General features: G+C 42.1%; 1 protein-coding gene and 2 long non-coding RNA genes across 5 annotated transcripts; 2 read left to right on the forward strand and 1 right to left on the reverse strand.

Annotated features, from left to right (window-relative positions):
* Positions 1-53: 53 nt before the first annotated feature.
* xirp1 (xin actin binding repeat containing 1) lies at positions 54-26,752 on the reverse strand. Of its 3 annotated transcripts, XM_037083314.1 has the most exons (9): positions 15,756-15,845; positions 14,669-14,813; positions 14,328-14,382; positions 13,858-14,181; positions 12,456-12,534; positions 8,910-9,061; positions 8,649-8,690; positions 2,764-7,224; positions 2,193-2,330 (listed from the first exon to the last, which is right to left on the reverse strand). In XM_037083314.1, the coding sequence occupies exons 2-9, from the start codon at positions 14,791-14,793 to the stop codon at positions 2,328-2,330; spliced, it is 5,241 nt and encodes a 1,746-aa protein (XP_036939209.1). In that variant the 5' UTR covers positions 14,794-14,813; positions 15,756-15,845; the 3' UTR covers positions 2,193-2,327. The 3 variants fall into 3 exon arrangements, with proteins under 3 accessions (XP_036939208.1, XP_036939207.1, XP_036939209.1); XM_037083313.1 differs by lacking the exon at positions 15,756-15,845 and adding an exon at positions 26,684-26,752 and having other exon boundaries at positions 54-7,224; XM_037083312.1 differs by having other exon boundaries at positions 54-7,224.
* LOC119010819 lies at positions 7,231-13,765 on the forward strand. Its single transcript, XR_005072067.1, has 4 exons — positions 7,231-7,469; positions 11,848-11,946; positions 12,042-12,079; positions 13,713-13,765. It is a non-coding gene; the product is annotated as an uncharacterized LOC119010819 (long non-coding RNA).
* LOC119010820 lies at positions 14,156-15,817 on the forward strand. Its single transcript, XR_005072068.1, has 3 exons — positions 14,156-14,240; positions 14,650-14,834; positions 15,730-15,817. It is a non-coding gene; the product is annotated as an uncharacterized LOC119010820 (long non-coding RNA).
* Positions 26,753-26,814: the final 62 nt, after the last annotated feature.

A 26,814-nucleotide genomic window follows, 5' to 3' on the forward strand; every position in this document is an offset into this window, starting at 1 on the left:
GTGAAATAATAATGAGGAACCAGTTTAAAGAACAGAAATCAGTTTTCACAATCACATTTTTAAAACTGTTTTATTTATTTGACAATTTACACAACTGAACAGAAAGTATCAACTATATGCTTCGCTTTAATAAAAGAACTGAACACTTTTTATCATTTGGTTACAGTATAAAATCTATAAGACACATGTTTTTGTTCAATTAAAAGTCAACATTTTCATGATTTCATAAGATCAATTTTGTGACTAACAAAATCTTTTCATGAAAACATAATGCAATAAATACACAAATTAAGAGAGCGGGAAACGCACTTTGCGTCGTCTTCAGTGCTTTTCCTTTGGTTGGCTAAATGTTACAAACACTGTCCCTTCCTCTTTGCCGTTTCTCTGTGCTTTATCTTCAAAGGGGCGGCCAGCTCTTCGAATTAATGGCGATGTCATGACTTCATATCTGGGCGGACTCGCAACTACTTCAAACAGCGCAGATGATTTACTGTCGGACTGTTTGGTGACAAATGTCGAAGTCACGGAAGAAACGAAGACATTGCCAAAGCCATCAGTCTCTTCGTATGTTTCGCTGACGGTCTTTGTGCCGATTATTCCTGCGGGTTGCTCCGGAACACTTTTCACCTCCAGCACGCTGACTTTGCGTTGTGGAGGGCTGTTGGGCGACTCCTGTCCCAGATCAATATTTGCATCGAGGCAGCTTTGAGAATAGCCCTCTGGTTTGGGTTTAAACGTCGACATGGGGGACTTCGGTTGTTCTGCAGGCCTCCTGGCCGCTGAGTGAATGGAGATAAACGACGGGGAAGACTGGGAAGAGGACTGTCTGGTGAGTGGCTTGGCCTGCACTTGCCTGGGCACTTCTTGTTTAGGAGGACTTGAATCCGAAGCTCTCTGCTTATTTCCGTCAGATGGCTCCCTGGTATGACCTGATCTGGCTTTGCTTGACCCGATACTTATTTTCCTGATGTTGTTGGCAGGTTGGAAGTTTTGCTCAGATTTTAAAGACTCATCAAACAGTCCTGACAACCCTGCAATGTCAGCCTCAGATTTCAGATTAGAGACAGAATACAAAGCTTTTTTGATTGTCTCTTCAATGTCAAGGAGTTTTGCTAATGTTTGTTCCTTCAGATGCATGATTTCCTTGCTTGCCTTCTCCAGATCTTCAAACGCAGTCTCAACTGAGGAGACGCTGTCTAGATCATCGTCCTGTGCCGCTACTTCAACTTTCTTTTCCTCCGCTTTACGTTGCTTTGCATTTCTACTTGGTGTGACCATCCAAGCAGGGACATTGTCATACAATGTCTTCAAGGAGCTAACATCTGCGCTGGTCTCTCCCTCAATCTCTTGCACTTGAGACAGGATTCCTTTGAGCTCCTCCCGTTTCCTCAAATTTTCGAAGATTTCCATTGCCGCCGTCACATTTCCTGTCATGATCTCCTCCTTGTGCACAGAAAGCCTCTGTCGTCTTTCGTCTTCTGTCTCCTTCACTTTCTTCTCTCTTAAAACAACTTTGTCCTCGGGTTTGGTTTGCTTTTCATCGCGATCATTTTGCTGTACATGGCACGCATGGGCCAGACTTTTATTTGACATTTGCTGTGCGTCATCAGTGATTCGTTGTTTCGCCGGATTTGGTTTGTGTTGTTGAACAGTGGACTTGTTGGTTTCTTTATGCTCACTAACATTATCATTTATTATTTTTACCTTCTTGGACAACAAAGGGGCTTTTTTGCTTCGAGCCTCACTGTCCTTTCTTTCAAAGTTCTGCAGAGCAGCCCGCAAGCTGACGTTCATCTCATGTTTACCCTCCTCTGCGTATTTCTCCATGCACATTTGTATCTCCTCAGCTGCATTGATTCTCTGGATGACATTTTTCTCCATTTCCACCTCGCTGCTGTTTGACGTCATTACTTGGCCGTCCAATTTGCTACCAGTAAATTGCTCTGTTTTCTTTGTCATCTTTCCCCAAGCCTTTGAGTTCATTGGTCGACATTCAGCTGATTGATTTGAGTCTTGAACTAATTCGTCAACACGGTTTTGGTGGTATGTTTCATGAACGGTCTGTGGAATCGCCACGCTTTTTATGTTGTCCTGAATGGGGCAAGAGACTTCAGGAGCAGGGGTTGGTAGAATACTTTGTTCCTCAACAACTACTGATTTTGTCCATTGCGGCTTTGGCAGCAAAGCTGGCTTCTGTGGTCTTTCGCTTGTCTTTTGAGGGAGTGGAGGTGGGGTTACACTCTCAGACGCGGAGGATTTAGAGTTTCCATTTACTACAGGGTTGGGTGTTGAATTCTGTGTTGTTATGGATGGCTGTCCTTCACAGGTTACTGAAATTGAAGGAGACAATTTTGTGTCAGATGGAGGCATAGACACCACAACACACTGCTTGTGAACAGTCTTGCTCCTCCCTGAACAAGCCCTCCCTGAATTTCTGTATATCATTGCAGCCTTATAGTCTCCTTTAGATACATTTACACTAGACTTCTTAAGAGACTGCAGAGCCAACTGGACATTCCCTTTTACAATATCCTCTTTATCTAAGAGCCTCTGCTCTGTCGCTGCACTCTGCAGAGATCTAATAGCTGCCTTCACATCCCCTCTGACCACTTCCTCTGTCTCATCTTCTGTTGTCTGACCGTTACACTCACAACTTACAAAAGGTGGCAGTGATTCTGGCGCACAATTACTGACTATAACTGCACTTTGTTGACAAGCCTCAAAGGAAACATGGCTTTCCTGATCTCTCTCTGCATCACTGACCTTTGGATTCGTCTTGGTTTGCTGGCATCTGGAGGAGGACGAACATGCAGATTGCGCCGCTGCCGAGGAGCTTTCCTCTTGTGCCGTGACATTCAGGTTGTATATTTTCCCAGGGACAATGACGTCACGCTCCACATGCATGCTTTGCTGCTTTGCCATTTCAAGAGACTTTTTAGCCGCTTTCACGTCTCCTGATATAATGACCTCTTTTTGTATTTGGCTAACTTCCACCTCAGGACCTTGAACTGACAAGTCCATGTCATAGATAGTTCCAGGTTTAATGATCTCCCGCTCCACACACATGCTCTGTTGCTTAGCGCGTTCCAATGACTGCATTGTTGCCTTGATGTCTCCTGCCACGATGTCCTCTTTCTCTACTGTGATTGGTGGCTGCACTGAAAGCTGTTGCTTTGCCGTAAAGACGTCGCCAGGGATTATTTCTTCTTTTGGGGCACTGTCGACACTGAAAGTGCACTCGGACGAAAACACTTTTTTGGTGTTCTTTACATCCCCTGGCAAAACGTCTGAAATGGTTCGCTCAACCTGCTCTTTTTGCTGACAGAGACTTCTTTTTGCTCCCTTCACATCCCCCTGAACTATATCGACGGGCTCCTCAGCCTGAAGGCCGTGATCAACTTCATCCCCTGCTGCCTCAGTGCGAAGAGTTTTCAGATAGTGCAGATCTCCTTTCTCAATGCAGCTTTTGTACAAATTCACATTTCCCTTCTCATTTTCGTCCACTCTACACGATGTTGCAGTCCTCTGGCTATTGGCAGTAGCCAACAGATTTCCAATCGTAGACTTCACATCTCCCCTCTCTCTAACATGACTCTCAGTTCTGGTTTCACTGCAGATGAGTGAATAAACCGTCATCTCAGCTTGTCCCCCTGCAGTCTCTTGCATTACGATTCCTTTTTTCAAGTCCTTATCTTGAACAAGCAAGTCATCAATCATCTGGACAATGTTCTGTATTCTCTGATCCCTTTCGAGGTTGATAGCTGTGGCTGACTGGTAGACGGGAAGCTCTACTACTGTGGTATTCACTTTACCTTTCTCTGTTTCTCTGAGGATATTTACTTGGGGCTTTAGGGTTGGTTTGAGTAGCAGTTGTAACATGATGTTCCTGATGTTACCCCCAACAGACTCCTCTTTCTGGATTTGCACACCTTTGTTGCCTTCAAGCAGATATTTTGCCATATTAACATTTTTACTCTCATTTGCTTCTATTATGATGCCACTCGAGTGAACAAAACTCATCTGGTACAGATGGGACAGGGTGTCAGCCACACTGTTGGCTGTGATTTTGTCCAGTGGAGTGGTCTCAAAGAGCCAGGTAGTGCACTTCACGTCAGCTTTCGGTATCTCCTCGTCAGGACCATGCACTGAGGCATCTCCAGACTCCTTGATTTTGTCCAGTGGCTGCGACTCAAACAGCCAAGTGCAGCGCTTGACATCTCCTTTCTGGTTATCTTCTCTGTGGACTGTTTTTAATGGGCATTGCTCCTGAGGTTCCCCTTTCAGACTGTCAATGGTTTGATTCTCAAAGAGCCAGGTGGAGGTCCTGACATCGCCATGCTGGACGTCAGTGACGCTTACCATTCGCACAAACTTGTTGCCAGACTGCTCCGATTCAAATATCTGTTTATTGAGCTGTACATTGCTACTTCCCAAGTCTTCGATGACCTTGACTGAGGCCTCATCTCGGCTGGTAAGGGAGTCCAAAGGTTGAGTCTCAAACTTCCACCTGGCCGATTTGACATCTCCTTTCTTGACGTCTTCTTGAGTGACAGCTCGGATCACATAAACCTCGTTCTCCGCCTTGATGGCGTCGAGGGGTTTTGTCTCAAACATCCACCTCGCTCCTCTTACATCAGCACTCAAGACCTCCTCTTTCTTCACAGTTGTGACTTCATGAAACTGGCCCTCCTTGTCCCTGATGGCATACAGTGGCAGAGACTCAAACATCATTGTGCTTGACTTGACGTCAACATTGCTCACAGGCTGTTCCACGGAGTCTGCTTTCCGTTCAAGGGGTTGGTCATGGATTTTGTCCAGAGAGGAGGTTTCAAATATAAACTTTTTGTTCTGTACATCACTGCCCTTGGCATCAGCGTCTCTCTGAATGTTCGCATCGTTTTTGTCCTTATTGATCAGGTTCATGGGGCAGTTCTCGAACATCCACGTAAATGTGTGTACCGAACCTTTTTCGATGTGTTCATCTTGGTTCTGTTCATCAGATGCTGTTGTCACCATCTCCGATCCTATTTCATCAAGGGACTGGGATTCAAAAAGTTCTCTGACTCGTGAAACATCTCCAGACTGAAAGTTGACCTTGCTGACACATCTCACATCATGTTCAGAGTTTGCGTCCTTTCTTATCTTGTCCAAGGTTTCTGTTTCAAAAAGGTGTTTGACTGTCTGAACACCAACCTCCGACTTGACAGAATCCTGTATGGTGCTGCACAGCTTCAAATTGTACTCTTCGCCATCCTTGATGCTGTCCAGAGGCTGCGATTCAAAAAGCCAAGTAATGGACTTGACATTGGTATTGTCAATGGCTTCTTTATCATTCGCTTTATCTGCTTTGTCATACAAAATGTCCAGTGGTTGTGTCTCAAATAACCATTTACAGGTCTTGACGTCGCCTTTATGGGGCTCCTGTTCTACAGAGGAGCTGTGTTCTGTCTGGTTGAACTTGGAATGGATCCCATCGATTGTCTGGGTTTCAAAAAGCCACTTTGCCATCTTGACATCGCCCATTTTATCCTCCTGTCTGGTGATGCCTTTGATTACCTCAACATTTCCTTTACCCTCTGCAAGCTCATCTAAAGGCTTGGTCTCGAACATCCACTTATAGTTTTGGACCTTCCCTTTGATTAATTCTTCCCGGCTGACTGTCGTGACCTTATGGAGGTTTCCAGTGCTGTCCTTAATAGCATACAAAGGAGTTGTCTCAAACATTGCTTTGTTTCCTTTTACATTTCCTGACGCAACAGCCTTTTCCTGCTCAACAACCTCCTCATCAGACTGAGCAATTTTGCTCAGAGGAATTGTTTCGAAAAGATGTTTGAATCCTTTCACGTCCCCCTTTTCGATTTCTTTCTCCTTGACTGAGATGTTCTTTTGAACGCTGCAGCCCTCAAATATTTGTTTTTTGCCTTTTACTTCTCCTTGTTCATCAGCCGAAAGGGTGACTTTCTTCAGACGCCCAACTTCATAGCTATCATTAAGGGTCTCCATTGGTTGAGTTTCAAACAGCCACAGAGAAGTCTTGACATCTCCTCCAATAATTTCTTCCTTTTCCACGGACTTTTCTTCAGAGTCTCCTTTTAGCGCTGCCAGGGGTTGCATCTCAAAGAGCTTCCTCTTGTTGACAACATCTGCCTCTTCTGCGTATTCAGCCACCATTCCCTCAAACTTGTCCACTCCCACCACCTCTTGTATTGTGTCAATTGGCTGAGTTTCAAACATCCACCTCTTTTGGTCAACTCCTCCTCTTTGTGCCTCTTCCAGTGATATACCCCGAATAATTTTCACCCCTTCAGTTCCCTTATTAATCAGGTCCAAGGGCTGGGTTTCAAAAAGCCAGCGAGCAGTACTGATGTTGCTGCCGTTGATCTCCTCCCTGCAGATGGATTTAATCTCATGCATATTGCCACTGTTGTCCCTGATGGCACAGCAGGGTTCTGGCTGGAAGAGTTTCACAGTCTTCTGGATGTCTCCTTTCTGCTCCTGCAGCTCAGATCTCAGCTTGAGGAAGCTATGATCTTCTACAGAGTTGCAGCGCCCCAAGTCACTCAATGTTTTGGACTCAAAAAGCAGCCGAGTCCCTCTCACGTCTCCTGGCTGGATGGGTTCTCTCAGCACTGCTTCCACCAGCTCGCCCTCTTCTCTTTTTGATTGATTCAGGGAATCTAAGGGCTGGGTTTCAAACAGCCACATTGATGTTCTCACGTCTCCTGTGACGGAGGTCTGTCTTCTAGCAGACATCTGTTGGGTGCTGTCAATATGCTCAAACATAGAGGAGGTGCCTCTGACGTCTCCTCCTTTCAACTCCTCCTCATACAGCAGCTTCTTGGTTGCATGAGGATCCCCAATGTTGTCCAGAGTCCAATTCTCAAAGATCCACTTCATGGACTGCACTTCCCCCTGATAAGCTGCATCTGCTGCCTGAGTGCTTTCTGGCTGCACTGCCTTTAGTATATCATCATCCACAGCATCATCGAGACTCGCCCGTAGGTCTGGGTGGATGTGTTTAAAGAGCCTCTTCAGCTCGCTTTTCTGCCGTTGCTGGTAGAACATGGTGAACATGTCTTTAGGTGGAGGGACAGGGAGGCTACCTAATTCTGAAGGCCCCTCATAGTCAAGGGGTCTAGGTGGTACAGGGGGAGGAGGTGGGGGAGGCAGGTCGTCTTCATCATGAGACTGTGAAACAGTGACTTTCCTGGCTGCTCCAGCCATCTTTAAATGAAAGACAGATGGGAGTAATATTGTCAGGTTTCAGTAATCAAAACAGTATTAGTCAAATACTGTATATTATCAAATATTATAGTGCAAATATTAGAATGACATGCATGTTAGCAAGTGAAGTCATACTTTACCTTTCTCTATGCTCGCTTGATGTTTTTCACAGCAAACCATCCTTTGTCACACCAGGGTTAACAAACCACTTAACAGCTGTTAGTAAGCGGACATCAGTCTATACTGTAAGTGCACTAAGTTGTGTTACTTCTACTGCAGTTATGCCTCAATTTTCTTTACAGAAGCACCTGTAAATATCAATCTGCATTAAAACAGGATTAATTTACAAACTGCAAATATGACACTGATATGTTATCACCTGTTAAAGATGCCAACAAACTAATGCAACATTATTATTTAATTGAAATTCGGTGACCTGACAAATGTACAACTAACTTTCAGTTCTGTTTTTGTTCTCCACCATCTCTAAATGCTACATTATATTTACCACAGTGGGTATATATTTTTTTTTAGAAATGGTTGTCTGCTGTTGAAAACAACACTGACTTGAATGATGTGGTTCAATCATAATACCTATGACGGAAAACCAAAACAATGAGCTTAAAGACACTAAAACACTCCTATAGAGCTGAGGGAAACTTCAGTCGATTCATTGCTTTCTATACGTTTGTCACAACGAATGGCATATTTTATATAGACCGTGATGGTCATTTGATCCATTGTTATTGTATGTATGTTCTGGTGCGCAAAAATTGGGTGACTGTGTAGAAAAGGGCCTTTAACCCAAAAAGGACGTGAACAAACTCAGCACTTAATTACATATCATAGAACCGCTGATGGTCTGTCAGTGTTTGACTGTTAGTTGTTTTTATTTATTTTTTTGGTCACAGAGTCAACAATTTACAGTTCATGCTAACATGTTAACATGGTTACAAGATATTCAGGTTATTTAAAGAAATGTGCAGTTCTAAGGTTCATCTGCTCTGAGTGTAACTCTGATCCATTTCTGTTGATGGCACTGTCCCTAACTTTTTTAAGCACTTCTTGACCCGATTATGCATAAAGTATAATATGACATGAAATACATCTGTTGGCCTTGGGGAATTTTTTTTTTTTTTTTTTTTTAAGAACATCATCTTGGACTTTGGAAGTTGCATATCCTATATTTTTAACATTTTCTGACATTTTCTATGTCAAAACAATTATAATAAATTTAAAAAAATAATTGAGTTATTATGAAATTCTGAAAGTCTTTGATGTCATGTTACGTTGCTTCTTAAGTACTGCGTCAAAGTTCAACTGCGTCTTTGGTCATGAAAGCCAAATAAAAGTCAGTTCCACAGCAAAGCTACAAACAGCACCCACACAATGTAGCAAAGGATAGGAGGAGAACTATGCCGTACCTTATTAGATTTAGCTGTTGCTCGTGGAGTACCAATGAATTCCTGTTGAAAAACAGAAACATAGAGTGTGATTTAGATCAGCTTGATACATGCATTTTGTAACAGTATATATCAGCACATGTGCTATTCATTTAAAGTATACAATAGATTTATTGTAAAATGTTGACTCGCTCCAATTGTGACGGAGCGTAGTGGTCATTCCCTATTGAAGCCCTTGACCTCGGTGTGCAGGGAGGAATGAGAGGCATGTCAGGAACTCACTGGCTGTGTCGAGCCTCCTGTGGAGTCGATAGCTGCTGCTCTTGACAGATAGAGAGCTGATCTGTCTCTCACTGAGGAGGAGGTAGTTATCCTGTCTCTGGATTGTCTTGCTGGGGTGCCCCCCTTAGTCAGTGCTGGACTATGTTTGTCATCTACGATAGAACAGACAAAATTAATCCAATATCTTCAGTCGTATTGGAAATAATAAGAAAATAAATGCTCAATAAGATAACAGTAACTGAAACAAAACAAAATGTTAGTTTAGATTTGTTGACATGCACTTGTAAAAGTAGGACTCGGATGTGTCCCAAAATAAGCACAGCAGAGTGTGTCCAGTGTCAGCAACAACTTTAGTGATAACACCGTGTGTGTATGTTCATAGTGTGTCTATTTTTAGTGAGGCTGGAAACTGTTATCACCGTTGTAGCTTCCTGTTAACTTGTGGAAACTATTTCATCTTCACCCTGGCCTTAAGTGTGGCCTCCTAATCGTGATTTCAGGTATTATTTAAATTGACCTCTATGATTTTTGTTGTGCCAAAAACAAACATTGTAACAAATATATCAATTTACGAAGGCTGTGATCCCTGACAAAACAAATAGGCCCACACAGACTGCCTGCTGCCTGGGACCCTCACCAAACTGCATGCCATGGTCTGACCGTGACGCCCAGGAAGAAAAAAAAAAAAAAAACAGCAACTGCTAGCTCAGCTGGAGTGACACAGATTGTTTGCACATTGTTTGTGTGAGCTCACTGCCATCAAACCATCAACACCTGACCAAAGGAATGCGACTGCCTGCCCTCATGAAACACATGGAAATGCTCTCAGCTCGGTGTGGCATTCATTCATTCACCTGAAGCTGATTCCCCCTGCAGTAATACACCTCATTTATCAATCAGCTAAAGAAAAGTCACCCGTATGTATCAGCTGATAAAAGTTGATCAGTTTGAGTTACCAGCAGTAGATGTGATGCATTCAGGTAATATTTCAACAACAACAGCACCATGAATATGCTGTTGTTGGCCAGAGTTATATGGCCAGAGGTCAACAGCCCAGTGTGTTGCCATCCAGCTGTAACTAATGGCCAGATTCGGACACACCTCCTCTTTTCACACGCTAAGCCCTCGCAGCACAAAAGGATGGACCAGCAAGCTGGCGCCTCTCACGAGCCCGGACTTAAAGCATTTTCATAGATGGGTGAGCAGACAGAATGAGGCGACCGAGTGCCGTGCGTGTCCTGTTAAAGTCCTCACCCACTAAACTGAGAGGTCAACTTCCATCACTTATCAGCACCCGCACACTCACATCGACTGGTATCAACAGCAATATCGACACCACTATGAAAAGTGACTCAAACACATAAGGCTCCACGGATACCTGTCTCTGTGGTTCCCACACATCTAAACTGTTTCTGCTGACATCTCTTTGATCTGGGCTCATTCTCCAGGAATGAAGAGGAGCTATTAGCGGCACAGTAACGTGGGGGGGCGCTCTGGGCTGCTGGCAGCTGTACAAATGGTGGTGAAATGCAGTTGGTATTTGTTCTTCACCACCACCACCACCACCACCACCACCTTCACCACCATCAGCTGTCGGCAATTGTGGCCACATTCACAGACTGTAATGAAAACCAGCGTGCCAAAAGGCTGCTCGTACTGGAGCACATCACGCCACCGTGGGTTGCACCAAACAAGTTATTTTCGTTTCATGCTGATATTCTGCTTCTCAGTTGTTCATCATCATTCTTTTGATGATTGATTGGAGGAAAGCTGATGATTGAGTGTCCCTGTTGTCTGACCCCCCCATTCCAGACATCTCGAGGGATAACGGGCCGAAAATTGATAGCTACTTAAGACTTAATGAAGATGCCTGCAGCATAGTCACAACACTTTGTGACCGTGTTTGGCTCTGATATCGCTCACAAAGAAAATAGCCACAAGAAGAGAGTGATGGAAAGCCTTGAGATCATCATGGTTTCTTTTTTTCATAAAATCTTTTTGGTCGGTCTGTAATTTAAGAATTTATTCTGAGTAGTTTTTTAGTACTAATCAACTAATCAGTTAGTTTACTTTTTTCAAAAGCACATTTTCAAAACTGTTTTCCTTGATAAAGTTATAGTGCATCCACTCCACTCCATGTTCATTCTGCTTATCAAACAAATTAGTATCTCATCCAACTGAATAAAGTACTATAATGTGAAAATCTATACATTTAGCCTTAGCCTACATGTAGCCTTCTCACTCATTATTATGCAGTGGCACTTGTCCTTTTTTTGAATTAGATAAACACTTGCGTCAATTTCCTCCACTTGAATTAAATCAATACTCACTAAAATACCATCCGGCGTCGCTCTCTGTCACTTCCTCCGAGTATCTCCGCTGTGTCGGATAACTTAAGGCCCCTGTGATGTGGTGATGTAGCCTGTCTCCTCTCTCAGTGCTCCTCTCTGACTGAACTCTTTCTAGTCCTGTGGCCTCGGTGACAGCTGATTTTTATCAGAGTCCGCTGCCCCAGTGGAAGACTTTTTGGCTATTTTGGGAGGGTGGGCTGGCGGCGGCTGCTGCTGCTCAGCTGAGTCAATCACCTCTGTTAGTCACTGAGAGACTGGGGCACCCCTCCACCTCTCATTCCCAAAGCTACATTGTCACCCACTATAACGGGCACTGGGTGGGACCTGCAGTATGTGTGTCTGTGGGTGTCTGGTGTGCAACATAATTTAAAAAACACCACCGGAAGGTCCTATTCTTTTTTTAAATGCCACACCGATAGGGCTGCCAAAGACACTTTCTCATATAACTGTCACATGTATTTGAATTTATTATGCTTTTAGACTGTAACGTGATCTTCTTGCAGTTGAACAATAATTTCTGGCTGAAGTTTTGAGATGTTTGTGTCAGCTATCCTCACCACAGATGTCCTGTGTCTTAATCACACTAGACACATCACAGGGTCAAAGCGTGAGCTACGATATGTTGGAGTGATATCAGTTCCAGGACACAGAGGGGCACAGCTCAGAAGGCCAAGGTCTGCGTCATGGTCAGAGCCGTCAGCGACAGCCTCACTCCTATCTTAAGCATGTGTGCCAAACGCATAGTTATGTATTTACACTGCCCATCCTTGTCTTTATTTAGCTGTTTCCCTGTGATTCCCAGGGCCAAAGGACACAGAGGTCAGTGCTTACCAACCCTGCCAGGATTATCATTGTGACACTTTAAATCCCAGAAACCTTCATCCTGTCGTTTTTTACTCTGCTGTAACTTAAGCTAGATTGATTGGATGCACTGGGGGTGTGGGGATACTCCAGCTTACATACAGTATTTCAGAGAACCCGGCAGGAATACAAACACTATTAGCTCAAAGATCAGGGACAGAGGTCTTCTTTTTCAAGCAGTTTTCAATAGTTCTATGACGTGAGGATGACAGATTGTGAACTGGGGCACCAAAATACAAGTGATCTCATGCCGCTGAAGGGACCCTGGCACCAATCCCGTCAGCCCTATCAGATCTCAGTGACTATAAACATGAAATCCAGCACCAATGCTCACCGTGTGAGTATCTGGATGCTCTGTCGTAAGACTCTGGCAACCCATTCGTGGCCTTTCCTCGTTCCACCTGGGCGGTTCTCTGTGAATAAACAACACCGCGTTGTTACAACTGACACAACAAACTCACTGCTTGTGGTATTTTTTTCGTGTCACGGTACGACATTTCTCCTTTCGATTGCCTTGTTTGGGAAAGTGGACAACTACTGACAACTTAAAGGGGCACTATGTAGTTCTGGAAAAGAAACTTAAATTCATAATTTTAAAATGTAAAATATTAATGACGTAATTATGCAAAGTATTTGTTTTTTTCCATAACTGAATAAACAAGCTGTTCTCAAAAACACTGCCTGTGGCTGCAGAGGTGGCAGGTCCAGTAAACAGTGAAGTGAAACAGTTGTGTTGTCCTTTAAGGTCATTTTGTTTATTCAGTTGAATCAGTCATGAAAACAAAGACAGTTTGTTTATTTAATTTGCTTCAGCATACAACAGCAGTCAATGAAGATCTTTCTCTTCTGATCAGAATTCCTTCCTTCAAACTAAATAGTGCACCTTTAAAGGAATAGTTTGACATTTTGTGAAATACTTTTTTTGACTTTCTCTCCAAGAGGCAAATGCAGATGCCAACAGCTTGTTAGCTTAGATTAGCAAAAGGCCTGAAAACAGAGGGGAAAAGCTAACATGGCTCTGTCCAACGTTTTACAAACTCTCCGTAACTCTCTTTCAAGAAAATACAAATAGTTGTTTTTACATTTAATTTTATGTACAGATTATATAGATGACATATCATGTATTCATTAGTGAGCTTTAAAGGTGTTACTAGGGGGATTATGTTCCCTTTGGAGAGAGCTTGGCTAGCTATTTGCTCAGGTCTCCAGTCTTTATGCCAGGCAAAGCTGAATACCTGCTGGCTCTAGCTTTGTATTTGCTTTACAGACACCAAATTAGAATTGGGCATCACATCTCACTCTCGCCAAGAAGGTGATTAAATCAATTTCCAAAAATGCTGAACTGATCCTTTAAAAACACATGCGGCTGCACTTTGTTTTGTCCGGAGGTGCAGGTGTCATGTTTCTCTCTGGAGCATCTGTTTGGTTGTTTGTGTTTATTGTCTGCTTCTGTGAACTAAACGAATTGTCAACTGATACGTTTGGGACCTGGGCTGTCAGTTGTGTCAACACTTTGTACATCTGGCCACTTGACGCTTGAGAGCACCCAGATGAGCATCGTGTTATGTAATGATGTTAACATTATGTGTAGGTGATTTGCCTCCTTTGGCTGCTTGGCGTTTTCCACTCTATGATGTAATGGACCCAGGACTGCGTCCCTGAGCACAGCCAGTGTGGTGAAATCTGGTAGGTGTATCATGCTGTGAAACAATAACGCGCGTGGTAAACTCACACACCTGATTTGTTGTGTCCTTTAAGGGAGTGTTGTGACTTCTCCAGTCCTGCAGAGGGCAGTCTCTCCCTGTCTTCCAGCCAGTAGCAGCTGCTGCGTTCAGCCGAGGGCTGCTGTTGTAGCCTTGCTGCAGGGTGGCCTTGGACTCAAACAGGGCACGCAGAGCTTTGGTGCCTGTTGATGCCCTCTGAGGGAGGAAGTCCATAGAGCGACTCCTGGACAGGTTCGAGCGTCTTCCAGATTCTCGGAGGCCCACATTTTCAAATTTGATGTGATTCTCCCTGCTCTCCAGCTTTCTACGTCGACTGTCCGCAAAGCTTTCAGACACCTGAAAAACAAAGACAGATCTCTACATATTTGATTGTCGGATGGTTTGTCGTTTTAAAGGTACAATTTCTTTCAGATAGAACCTTTAAAGTCTATAATGTTAATTACTAAATTATGAATTAATCATTAAAGAAAAAGAAGCACTACCTGATGTTTCTGCTCCACTGTGTCAACACTCCTCAGGTCATCGGAGCTTTGGTAACTGTTTGAACACATTTATTGACACGTTTATTGAGAATGAACACGATGAGTTAAATCCAACTGTCAACTGGGAATTTGTGAGCGGTAAAGGTGAATGAAATTGCCCACGTGCCCTTGGGCAAAACTTTTATTCCTTGTTGGCAACCTCAAGAGGAGTGTACTGGAAAACTTCCCAAGTGTGTAAAAGTGTAAACATGAGTATGAAAACTCAAGCGTGCTCAGATTGATTTAACAATGTTAATAGCTGTGTGTGAATGTGCATTTACAGGATATTGTGCAGAACTTACTGTTGCACCAACTGATACACTGACTTCCTCTCCCATCGGGTGGGAACTGGCATGGCCCATGATCTCTCCTGAGCCCCAGAGAGACTCCTCAGTGACTGGGTCCTCCTTAGGCCAAAGGCCTCCATAGCAGTCCCTCTGACAGCAGCTGAAATAACAAAACATTTAAGTAACAGTTTGTCACACTTTTTTTTTTTTTTTTTTACCTTAAAATAACTGCCTCAAAATCATTTTGATGGTACAGTGTCTTGTAAAAGAGTGAGTGGTGTCTCTCTCTCAGATCTATGCCCCCGTCACTTGTTGAAAAACAGTTTTAAATTCATGACTTATCCAACCCAGAAAAGTCACAATCCAACCTGATGTCATGCGTTAAAAAGAATAACTTTTTATCATTAATTTCTATTATTCAGAAATAGACAGTCTTCTCACTGATGGTCGCTAATGCTCATTTATGTCATAAAGAGGGAACAGTATTGAATCGAGATCCTTGTTAAAAGATCCTTGTGCTACGTTTAATTTACTAACTTGTCCAGTGCGAGCACAAAACAGACTAACAAGATGCTTATAATCACTATGGAACAACCACCTCAAACGGCCATAATCACAAGCAGCATCTTGCGTGTTAATGATCAAATGATTTGTAACTGATACTTTATGACTTGAAAAGGCTAAATCACATTTTTTTTTCTTCTCAATTCAACATTCTGATGAGAATTAAAGCATACAGTGAGGTTTGACTTCATGAAAGTTATTAGGTAACAGATTGTCACACTGACAGTCATATGACTCTGTTAATGTTTATGAGCTCCGACTCAGACAGCAAACCCACATTTGCACTTCAGTATGACTGTGTGCTACTGCACAATCAATGCATTATTATTTTGCTTCTAGAAGACATGCTTGAGTCTCAAAAAAAAACATTTGTTCAAATTTTCAAACAGAGAAATTTGAATCTAGTATAGTATATTATAATATATACTCCAAATTCCATAAGCTACTTAATTACACAGAAACACAGCTTTAACACTCTATATGCTATTAAGATTATGCTTCTCTGTCTGCAGATTTGAAAGAATATTCGACCCCATACCTGAAGTGAAGAAGCAGCAGTCACCTGTGCATCTCTGTCTCTGTGGCTCACTTGTGTTTTAGGAGCATCTCTCACAAGACACGGCAATTTCTAGCGGCCAAAGTCCTTTGACACCTTGTGATTCGAGGACTTCCGGCCATGAGATGTATTACCGTAACATCACCTGATAAAATTCTCTGTCAGATCTACAGAATTTTAGGATGTGTTTTTATTGTTTAAAGAAGATCACACAGATAAAAAAAAACACCTCTTGCCCCATAAAAGCATGAAATTACTTGTTTCCAGTTTGGTATTCAAATGCTAGTGACAGTGACGAGTGTGATGCATTAAAAAACACTGAGAAAGCAGAGAGCAGACCTGTGTGTACTGTGACAGCTGCTCCAGTCAGATGTCAGTGTTAAAATGCCTGGCATAGCTGCTCTGTTACTGTATCTCACGCCAAAACTCAGAGCCGCAGCATTTTATCTCCACCTCACATGCTCGCCACAGTCACTGTGTTACTGCAGCAGCAGTCACATTCATTCCCCTCACACAACATTATTCCTCGGTGTGCTTAAACTGATGATAATGTGTCAAGTTGCTTCTGCTATTCTGCCAGTGCAGGATGTGTCCGAGGAGAAAAGGCTGACGCTGCACGTAAATCTATGTAGAGCTCATTCCTGTTGATGATTACATCAACAGTCTGCCAGTGCTCAAAGGGTGGAGTTATAATTCTACTAAACTGTTGGCACGCAAATTATATACACCAATAAACCAGGGAGAAACTATAACTATCCTTTGACACAGGCAACGTGAAGTAATCATTAACTGTCATTAAGATTCACTACTGTACATTTTACAGTGCACATATTATATCCAGAGCTACCGCAAGCTATGATAATAAGAATTCAGGAATTCACAAGAACACAGTTTTTTATGTTTCATCCCGAAATGTTGTTGCACCACCCCTAACTGTTAACTAAGTCCCAGAATATTATTGTGTTATTTTGCTTTGCAGTGGTGAAAAGTAACTGTTTCCTCAAGTACTGTACCTAAGGCAAACACTGTATGTTTTAGTCCACTATATTTATTTGACAGCTTTAATTACTCGTTACTTTGCAGATTTAGTTCAATATGACATAATCAACAAATAAATGATGATGTAATATTATAGCCTAACATAAAAACGTTATTGATCCCGAAGGAGAAATTCACAAGCTACCCAGCAGGTAAATTATATATAGTAGTTAAACATCCTTTACCAGTATCAGCATGAGTGATGAATCCAATTATAATCCAATGATATAATATATTTTACATAATTCTCAAATGGTCCATTCTGAACAAGTACTTTTAGGTTCTCTAAGTTTATTTGATGAAAATACTTTTGTACTTCTACTTTAAATGCATGACTTTTACTTCTAACACAGTAAACACAGTTGGTAAAAGTGAAAAGTAACCAATAAAAATCTAATATTAAATGTAGGCTACTTGAGTATAAAAAGGAAAACTCTGGTGATAATTGTATTAATTGTTATTAAATATAAAGTACAGGTAAATATAAATTATAAATACATATATGTATATAAGTTATACTATGGGTCAGCAATTATTGGTTCTAATATTCAGAGTCAAAGTTCAGTTTGTTTTGTTTTGTTTTATCTGATATCATTAAAACTGTGTCATTCAAAAATGTGATTCTTTGGCTCTGATGCACAATGCAATATGCAAAGTAACTAGTAACTGAAGTTTAACTTGTTACAAAAGTTATCAACTATAGTGTGTAGTGTAAATGGAAATACTTAAGTAAAGAACAAATAAATACTTCAAATTTGTACTGCACAGTTTGAGCAGGTGTACTTAGTTACATTCCATCACTGCTCTCACCTAAAGCAGTTGTTTTCAGCAGTTGTGTTCAGCAGGTTTTTTTTTTCATAAGAAAATGTGGTAGCTAATTTAAACTAACTAGCTACTTTCATTGGCTAGCTTACTATGCTAGCTTTGTTGCTTATTATTTGTTGTCCATTTGTAATAAGGTTAAAATTGCTGTAATCAATGTTTATATATTAACAATAGTATTAATGACTCCTTGAATGTGACACATGTCACTCATACTGATTGACTGACTAACCAACAGATAATTATCAGCTGACTTAGCACAAGTCTACACAGCTCTTTAGCATATGTTTAGCTCTTTGTTGTGGTCTTCCTGTGGGCAACCTCTCTGGGTTAGGGTAAGGTCTTGTCGACATCATAACGGCAGACAGCTGTTGGGACAGTTTTTTTATATGATAATCAACCTACCTGCTCAGCTTCAAACAGCAGACTGACAAAGTTAGCGACTAGCTAGGGGACGTAGTGGAGCATTTAGCAGCTAAGATGGCAGCTGAAGCTCAGTAGATTTAACAGGTTGTTGTCAACGTATTGCAAGATTGGTGGTTCAATCTATATATTCTCCTGTCATCTGTATAAATGAGTGTGTGTGTGTGTGTGTGTGAATGCGAGAATTGTAACTACAATGCAGCCATTCAGCATTTAAAGAGACAGATACTTCCCTTGAGAGCAAAACACAGCGAAAAGGACTGAAAGTCAGACTGACATTTATCAGGTCGACTGAAACACAACACCAAATGAATGCTAATGTTTTTCTGTAACTGATAACAATCATTGTGTTTCCCCTCTTTCTGCTGCCCCCTAGAGGCCAAAAAGGGGCATTATCACTGGTGTTATTGATAAGAGCTAGACCGTAATTTGTGTTTGACTACCAGTTTCATGTTTCGTATTCTTACAAGTCCTGCAGTCATATAAGGTTTATCATGTTTCTCTCAACTGACCATTTGCTTATCATGAGCATTTACCATGTCAACCTCCAGTGGAGAATATGGTTCAAGCCAGGAGATGGCATCAGAGCAACACCCCCTCCAGTCCACAACAAATGTGATTAAAGGGCATGATAAGTACTTGTTGACAGAGCATTTGTTGTTATACATATCATTTGGCCAGGTGAGCGCACGTGCATCTTTAATGCTTGGCACAAACACATGACACGACATGACAACGAACAGCGGAGTCAGACACCGGTGAGAGGAGAACTGTTGTGTTGTCAGCTTTTAATGCATGTGTTTTGCCAGCTGCAGTGGAAGAAGGGAGAGGCAATCAGTGAGTGACTGAGCATGTAGGGGAGGGAGGTGGGGGGGGGAGTCAGACAGTCTCACCCACACAGAACAGTCAGTACTGGGCTGAACAGCTGAGAACAGAGCAGGTCTCCTTCCTTCTGCTGCTGCTGCTGTGTGCTCCTGCAAAAGCCTCACATGGAGCCACATGTGACAGCCAACACCAACAGCAGAATACACTTTGCTGGAACTCGGAGAGCACAGGAGCTCCCGCTGCAGGGCTGACAACAAGCTGCAATCATTATCAGGAGAACGTGGGACACACACTTCCTCCACACGCTCTCACTCACGATGAAACAACAGAAACGTAAAGAGAAATACATCTTTACTGCAAATCCTTTCAAGGAAACCGCCTTGTGTGTCCACGCCGCCTCACACAGTCCGGTTTGTAAGTAAGAAAGGTCACCGCAGCTCTCTGGCTAATGTTGACAAGAGGTTCATTGTTGAAGGGGGGAATGTCAAACCCAATCACACAGCTGCTTGGCTGTTACAGCGCGCACTGCTCACATGCAGTGACAGATAAGATCACTTCTGGTGAAAATCGTAGTTGTGTAACCTACTTTGCGCTCTGGGCTGCAGCTTGCCTTGCTTTTGCAAAAATTGCATTGAGGTTGTTTTTTGAGAACACAATGAGCGAACTTGAATGAATAAAAAACTGATTGAAGATTAAATAAAGATTATGTTAATCATGTTAATTTAAAGTAAATACTGCGCATTGCCTTCAACACTACTAGAATAGCGTTGGGCCTGACTGTTCTAAGCAATGACAAGGCAAGGCAATGCATTTGAATTATACATGCAGTTCATCTCAGTCCGTGTACATGCAGGTTACTCTCCATCATAGCATAAGTCTCTTTTCATATCAATTTTGCAGCCTACATGTTGCACAGAAAGCACTTGCGCTACAGGATATTGTCGTCCAAGTGACTATGCAACAGAGATACGCTATCACTCCTGGACTGGCCCCAGGATTAGGCAGCAGTACGCTTGGCACTCGGCCATCACCTGCCATTAGGGTGTCACAGGAAGTTCTCTGGTGTCACCCTCTGAACTGATCCCACTGCAAAGACAAAAGGATGGCAGTTGACACATCACTTAAGGCGCCACTGTTGTGAAACTTTACCCACAGTCTTTATCTGATGACATTTTCCGAGTGGAGAAAGTGAGATCGGCGTCTTCTTAATAGAGGTTTGTCTCACAGTTAAGTTTAAAGGTCCCGGAAATAAAAATGTACTCAATCAGCTTCTTGCTAAGAGAATAGAAGTGCATCCAACACAAGAAACAACTTCAGTGCCAAAGTTTGAACAGTTTTTGTTATTTCACGTGACAATTTATGTCCTTTATGATTTGTTATCTGTGCTCTTCTCATTTATTTGAGGCAGGTGGAGCCCCGTTGGAAAAGGGTGATATCTTTTTTTGCAACAATCAGGGATTACTGACATTTGAATCAAAATGTGACGACAGTTGGGAGAGTCTGGAGATGATGTAGATCACGGTTTGATGCAAAGCTAGACCGGATTTTACTTTATTTACAACAAATTGACTTGGAAAATTATCTTTCAAATTGACAAACACAATATGTGGCAAAATTTAAGCAGGGTCAAAAATGATTTGTCTTTCTCCATTCACTACCAAACAAGTTTTTCCGGAAAAAGGTCCCATGAAATTCACAGGAAAGGGTGTGGTTGCATTCACTTGGCGACCATTTTCCTCTGACATCAGGCCAAGGGTGAAAAACTCAAATGTCGTATGGCTGCGTTTGTGCTTGCAGGTCAAATAAACATAGGTTGACTGGCAAATTGTTGTCATACAGCACTTTGTCACTGATCAGTGTCCGAAAAGATGATGGATAGTAAAAAGCCAGAGGGGCATCGGACCACATTTCAAGGTAAAACAACATATCTGATGACTGATTAACTTTCATTCCATTAGCATCCACCCGCCACCTAGCTAACATAACCTTTTGATAGTGTCTCACAAGGTGTAAATGAACTCTAAAACTCCGACCCACATTTTTGGACACATTGATTTAGGCCTGGGAACTAAAAAACTGGATGCAATCAAATGGTAATGTCAGCCAGAAAGAGGTTCAATGCTAACATTAGCTAATTGGTTATCAAGTATGGCATTTCACCTTGAACTATGGCCCAACATCTGCCCAGATTTTACCATCCATCATCTTTTTTCCATAATAAACATTTATACCCAGACGCAGCAACATAAAATCATCCCGGCATTCAAGCTTCTGACCATATCAGAGGGACATGGCTGCCATATGAATATAGTCTACTTATAACACCACTACAGATCAGACCCCTTGATCTTTTCAAGTACACTGATGTTCAGTGACCCACCCTTCTCCTGCTAGCTAGCCCAATTACATACCTGCTTCAAGCAATGAACAACATTTCCACATACAAAGAAACGCTGTGTACGTCACTGAAATCTCTATACTGTACTTCTCAAAACAGACAATTGTATCATCAAATATACTAATGGCACCTCAAACCTCTATACTTTAAGATGGTGATTTGTGTACTGACTGCAAAGTTACCCACAGCACAAGGCAAGTAATGTTTACCGCTCATGCTACTTCCAACTTGTCCCAACTTCTCACAGTTAGTGAAGCAATGTGCTTCTTTATTTAACATAACATGGGTCGCTACAGGGTTATTAAAATTGCCACATGTATAAAGATGAACTTATGCAAACATGGCTAGTCAGACATCAAAAATAACAAATCCTAATCACAGCTGAATCACATCAAAACATCTCTGAATTAGAGATCAGACTGGGGACGTGTGATCAAGATGCTGTCAAATCAACTGAGAGTTGCACACCTTTGTGGTTATGTACTAATGTTACTAGCACAGTTAATCAAACTAATCAAAAAAAAAAAGAAAGTGCTGATGAAGCACATGGTCAGAGTTCTGGGTTGTTTTAAACTCTGAGTAAGTAACAGCTAACCATTAGGGGTGTAACAGTACACATATGTCACAGTTTGGTAGTGTTTCTTTTCATCCGGGTGATGAAGTCCAATATGCATTAACACATGTTTACGGTCACAAACCCTACAATGAAGGAGAAAAGCTGGTGCAAATGCTTTAAAGGTTCCAGAGTTTGTTTGGATTAGCACGAGCTGTGTTTCCATCAAACATATACAGTAATATGTAAATATTTTGCAATACACTTTCTAAAAATGATGTTACATTTGGTATATGTTATTTGAGTTGTATACTAACATTTTTGCTAATGCAACAGTGTATTAAAGTTGACTTTAATTTAAAATTTAACGTTACCTTTTCTGTGACCATTTGTGCTCGAGCCATGTCAGATTTTCATCAGCAATGGTGGTTGTTTAACTGTGTGGTCACCACCACACTGTGTTTCTGTTGCTCTGCGAGTCTTTATTCACAATAAACAGTCATATTACTTCACTGTACATTAGCTGTCAGATAGTGAGCAACAGCACACATCACTGATGTGTATGTATGTTTGAATTCAACTCTCACTGAATTCAGCACTCACCAGAGACTGTGGTACTCTCTCTTCTTATCCCCGTCTGCCTTATGTTATTTCGTTCGTGAAGTGCGTTTACCCTCCAGCTCCAGCTGGTAGTGAGACTTACATAATGGAAAGACTTGACCGTGGAGGTCCACAAACCGGTCGCAGTCAGGTTGATAAATGGGAGTCAAGATAAATCCACTTTTAATCACAAAAGTCTGCAAATGGCTCCAGATCAGAGCAGAATCCTATGTGACTCCGGTTGTTTATTCCTCCAGAAGCTCTGGCTCTACACACAACTTTTCCCTCTAGAGCTAGTCGGCTCTGAGCAGCTGCAGCGGCCTTATTTTTTGGTTTGGATGGAGAGATCCCCAGCAGCAGAATACATACTGTGCGGTAAAAACATGTTCAGGTGTTTTAATGCATCTTATCTGAAAGGTTGATGGAAACAGCATGTTTTTAAAAAGACATCTCAGTTTTGCTCAACAGTTTTTTTGCTCCCCTGATGTGGTCTTTGCTTTCTTTGAAGAAAAGTGGAAACGCTTTTTCAGAATAAATTCTGATGTAGCGAACATTTAATGATTTTCATCAAGGTTAGCTGTTTCTGCTCTGAAATTAGAAGAAGAACAAGCTGTCTGCTGCTGGAATCTTCCTGGATATTCCCATAAGATTCCCATTCCCAGATTAGCTGCCACAGCTACTCAGAGATGGCCACGATGACTGGTTTTGTGTCTTCCCCCGAAGAAACTACAATTTGCTTAGCCTAGTTTATTTGCGCCTAAGCATTTGACAGAAATGCTCTTGTGCTAGCCTCAGCACGTTACCCACGGTTTAAATTTTGGTGCTGCTTTAAATGCAACAATTGACATACAGCGGAGTCTGTGTGCGGCTGTGTGCATCGAATCGTTCCCCACAGTCTACTAATAAATGTTTTGGGTTTTTTTTTCTCCAAACCTCAACTTTGCTTGTTACATTTTTGGACATGAATATTTAAAGTTAAGGAGAAATGCGTTAGATCTGAGACCATGCTTTCTGGGGCTTTAATGCTAAACTCTGTGCACTCTTTTGCAAGTCGTCTTTTAAAACAGGCAAACTCACGTCACAGCTTCCAACTTAATTGCCTAAATCTAGACGCTGAGTAAACCTGAAGTCAGAATAAAAGGAAAGTGTTTAAAGCAAAGACCACGACTAACGTGAAATTGATGACAATAAATGACTCAGTGATCAAAATGGCAGTCACGGAGCTGACGGTGATGTTGAAGATGATGATGATGATGATGATGATGATGATGAAGGCAATCATGATTCACCGTCTTTCCAGCCACTAAAATAGAAACAGCAGGGCTATATTTGCCCTTGCGACCATGGTGACGAGTGTCAAAATATGACATCAGAGGCTATGTAAAAAGGAGCCAACTCAAGTGTACATGTGACATTTCAACCCAGAGGAGCTGGGTTGAAATGGAGAGAAGGATCTGAATCAACGATTCAGAGAGGGAGAGAGAGAATGTGGGAGTATAGTCTCCATTTCCCAACATCACGAGGGAGTTCATCATGTTCAGTTTTCTGCACTGAGATGAGTTACTTTACTGTCTTTTTTATCTGAGTCTGTCGTCAAGGAAGTATTTTGCAGCAACACCGTCCGTGCAGCACAAAGGCTCCATTTGGCACCTTACAATACTACCTGACAGGAAAGCAATAACACGCGGTCCAAAACTATACCCGATACTTCCTGTTATGCCCAGAAAGAAACTGAGAGTGGTCTTTAAAAGGAGAGATAGATAGTACTCAGTGAATAGTGATAGTATTCCACAGAATGGAAGGAGGAACTGGGGCATAGTTTCACATGCCTGAAGCTTTGTCAAACTCTGTCAGTATAGCACTGTATGTGGGCCATCGCTGGCACAGCTTGACTGAGAAAACAGGGCCACAAGAGCCAGTGGCAGCAACCTGAGAGGCTGCCAGAATGTAGGTTAACTATAAGTTATGTAATGTGGACTCTGGACCGCAGCGCAGTAATGGTTTACTCTCACTGTTCTTCGTAAGAGCAGAAATGAGATTTATCAGACAGACTTTGAGTGGAAACAGGTATATAGTAATGAATTTTTGGCAGTCGTGCAGTATATTACTGCTTTACTGTCGTTCACATAGTAAAGAGAGTAGGTTAGGAGTCTGGGTCAGATAGACCAGACCGGGTCAGATGGCTGCATTGATAAACTGGAAAAAAAATACAGTAGATTGGGATGGAATTACTGTGTGCTTACTGCAAGGTGAAGTAGAAAATATTACTTTCCCTCCATGACTCATCTCCTTCTCTGTTCGTGCCGCATCAGTGTGGCCTGAGAAGATCCGGATCCACCTCCTGACTAATTTAAGCATACGACAGAGTCACACTGTGCGTGGTAACAGCCTGCAAAAGGAACAGGAAACTCCAACTGTATTGCACAAATTGTATTTTTGGACAGGCAGTGTGATTGTACTATAAATAGCCATGTAGCCTCATGGAGCACTTTCATCATGTGTTATTAGCGAGTCAGAGTGATATCTCAGAGAGGCTACATAGAGAACTGGACCTGCAGAACATCAAATATTATTTAAAGATCATTACACTTGTTAACAAAGAGTCCAGGTTTGAAACATTACATAAAAGACTTGGGTTATTTATGAGCTGCTTCACGATTCCTAATTCCGTCCATTTCCTCCGCACTGTCTCCCTGGTGTGTACTCCACATGCAGGTCAGTGGAATAGAAATGCACACATGCACGAGAGCGATCTCATCCAAAGTGGGTCACTCTCTCATAACACTCTTGGGGGCTGAGTTGTGGACGAGGAGTTCTTCCTTTGGCCACAATAATTCAGCGAACAGGTATTTAGGTGTTCTTTCTTCAGACTGATGCACTGATGTGTAACAACACTGGGTCAAAGCTCTGGAGGATTTTGGGCTTGTATGTCCTTCCGTTCATCTGTCTGTCCATCTGTTAATCTGTCGCTCTGTTTGTCTCTCTGAGCTTCATTTGCCGCCCAGTCGGGGACACAGAGTAGCCTATGATTATCTTTAAAAGCAGAGACACTGGAATGTTAATCCAGACGCTCGACTTTTTTCTCACTCAGGATTTTCCAGAACAACCCGGAGTTAACTGTTTGTATAGTTCACAATGAGCACATAGGACAACTTCGGTTTCTAGTTAAATGCCAGTAACAAGAAAGAGAATAACAGGAATGCAGGGATATTACACCCGAATCTATCAGCCGGCCCGTCTACATCTTCTCCGCACTGCAGGGAGGTTCCTGGAGTTGAGGAGTGTCTGATTTAAAACACCATCACAGAGGCGCACCAGTGAGTCATATTACAGTGTCGTAATATGAATACCTGGAAGTAAGCGTCGCCTTTAACAGGAATCTCATCGTCACTTTTACAAGGGGTCTGAAGACAAATTACAGACACAAAAAAACAGACAGGTTACGGAAACAGGGCCACACAGAACTGAGTCTTATGAGAGACCAAATGTCAGGTTATGAAATGTAATGACTGAACGCTTGAAGTAATGTTGAGAATTGAAAAGCGATAACAAAAACAAACAAAAACAATTTGAATTGCCTTGTTAAAATTTAAGAGAGGACCTTAAACAACATGAATTTGAACTTTCGACCGTATTAATATAGTTTTGCCATATTTAACTTTCTACATTAAGATTTCTGATTTTAAAAAAAAATGCACAATTTAGTATTTCAGCTCCTAAAATCACATTATCGAGGCCTCTCTTTACTTGGAGGTTCTTCTTGAATGTATGGTCTACAGGTCACCAGCTATGCACATATCATGCTAAAAGTTTGGTTTAAACAACACATACAACAAAGTACAAGTCAACTATAATAACAATACTACACTGTTCATTATGGAAGTGTCAACAATGGCTGAAACCTCTCGTACTGTACGGTAATTCCCACTATTTTGCCCAACCTCAAAAATACCAGTGAGTTACTTTGTTTCACTGGAAAACAAAATAATAAAGGCAATCTTCTAAGCAACATTTTACGCAGGAGCACGTGTTTCTAACTCGTTTATTAAGCTGGCTGATTGCCCTCTGATAATCACCAGGTGGACGTTTACAGGTTATTTATTTACCACCACGTCACTGCTTGTCACAGTGCAGTGTGAACACAACAGACAGGGATCTGTGGGCAGTAGTGACAGCTCAGAGCGTCTCCTGCCTCTGCATGTGTCACCGTCTGCGTCAAGAGAAGTCAGGGGAGCGGCGGAGAGGACTTACGTGAGGCGAGATGGTTCCGCTCCCATTCACTTCCGGCTTCGTTGGGCAGAAGCGCTCGTGTTAGCCTGATAACTATGATGATGAATAGCAACCACTGGCACACAGTAGCTAGGCATGATCACAATGAGGTT

The sequence above is a fragment of the Acanthopagrus latus genome, chromosome 21, assembly GCF_904848185.1.
Source record: "Acanthopagrus latus isolate v.2019 chromosome 21, fAcaLat1.1, whole genome shotgun sequence".
NCBI classification, from domain to species: domain Eukaryota; kingdom Metazoa; phylum Chordata; class Actinopteri; order Spariformes; family Sparidae; genus Acanthopagrus; species Acanthopagrus latus.

Coding starts and splice junctions, on each gene's coding strand:
- xirp1 (XM_037083313.1), bottom strand. CDS start 14,793: ATGGAGGCCTTTGGCCTAAGGAGGACCCAGTCACTGAGGAGTCTCTCT. Junction 9,062..12,455: donor AGCATCCAGATACTCACACG/GTGAGCATTGGT, acceptor GTTCTATCGTAG/ATGACAAACATAGTCCAGCA. Junction 8,691..8,909: donor CAGGAGGCTCGACACAGCCA/GTGAGTTCCTGA, acceptor GTTTTTCAACAG/GAATTCATTGGTACTCCACG.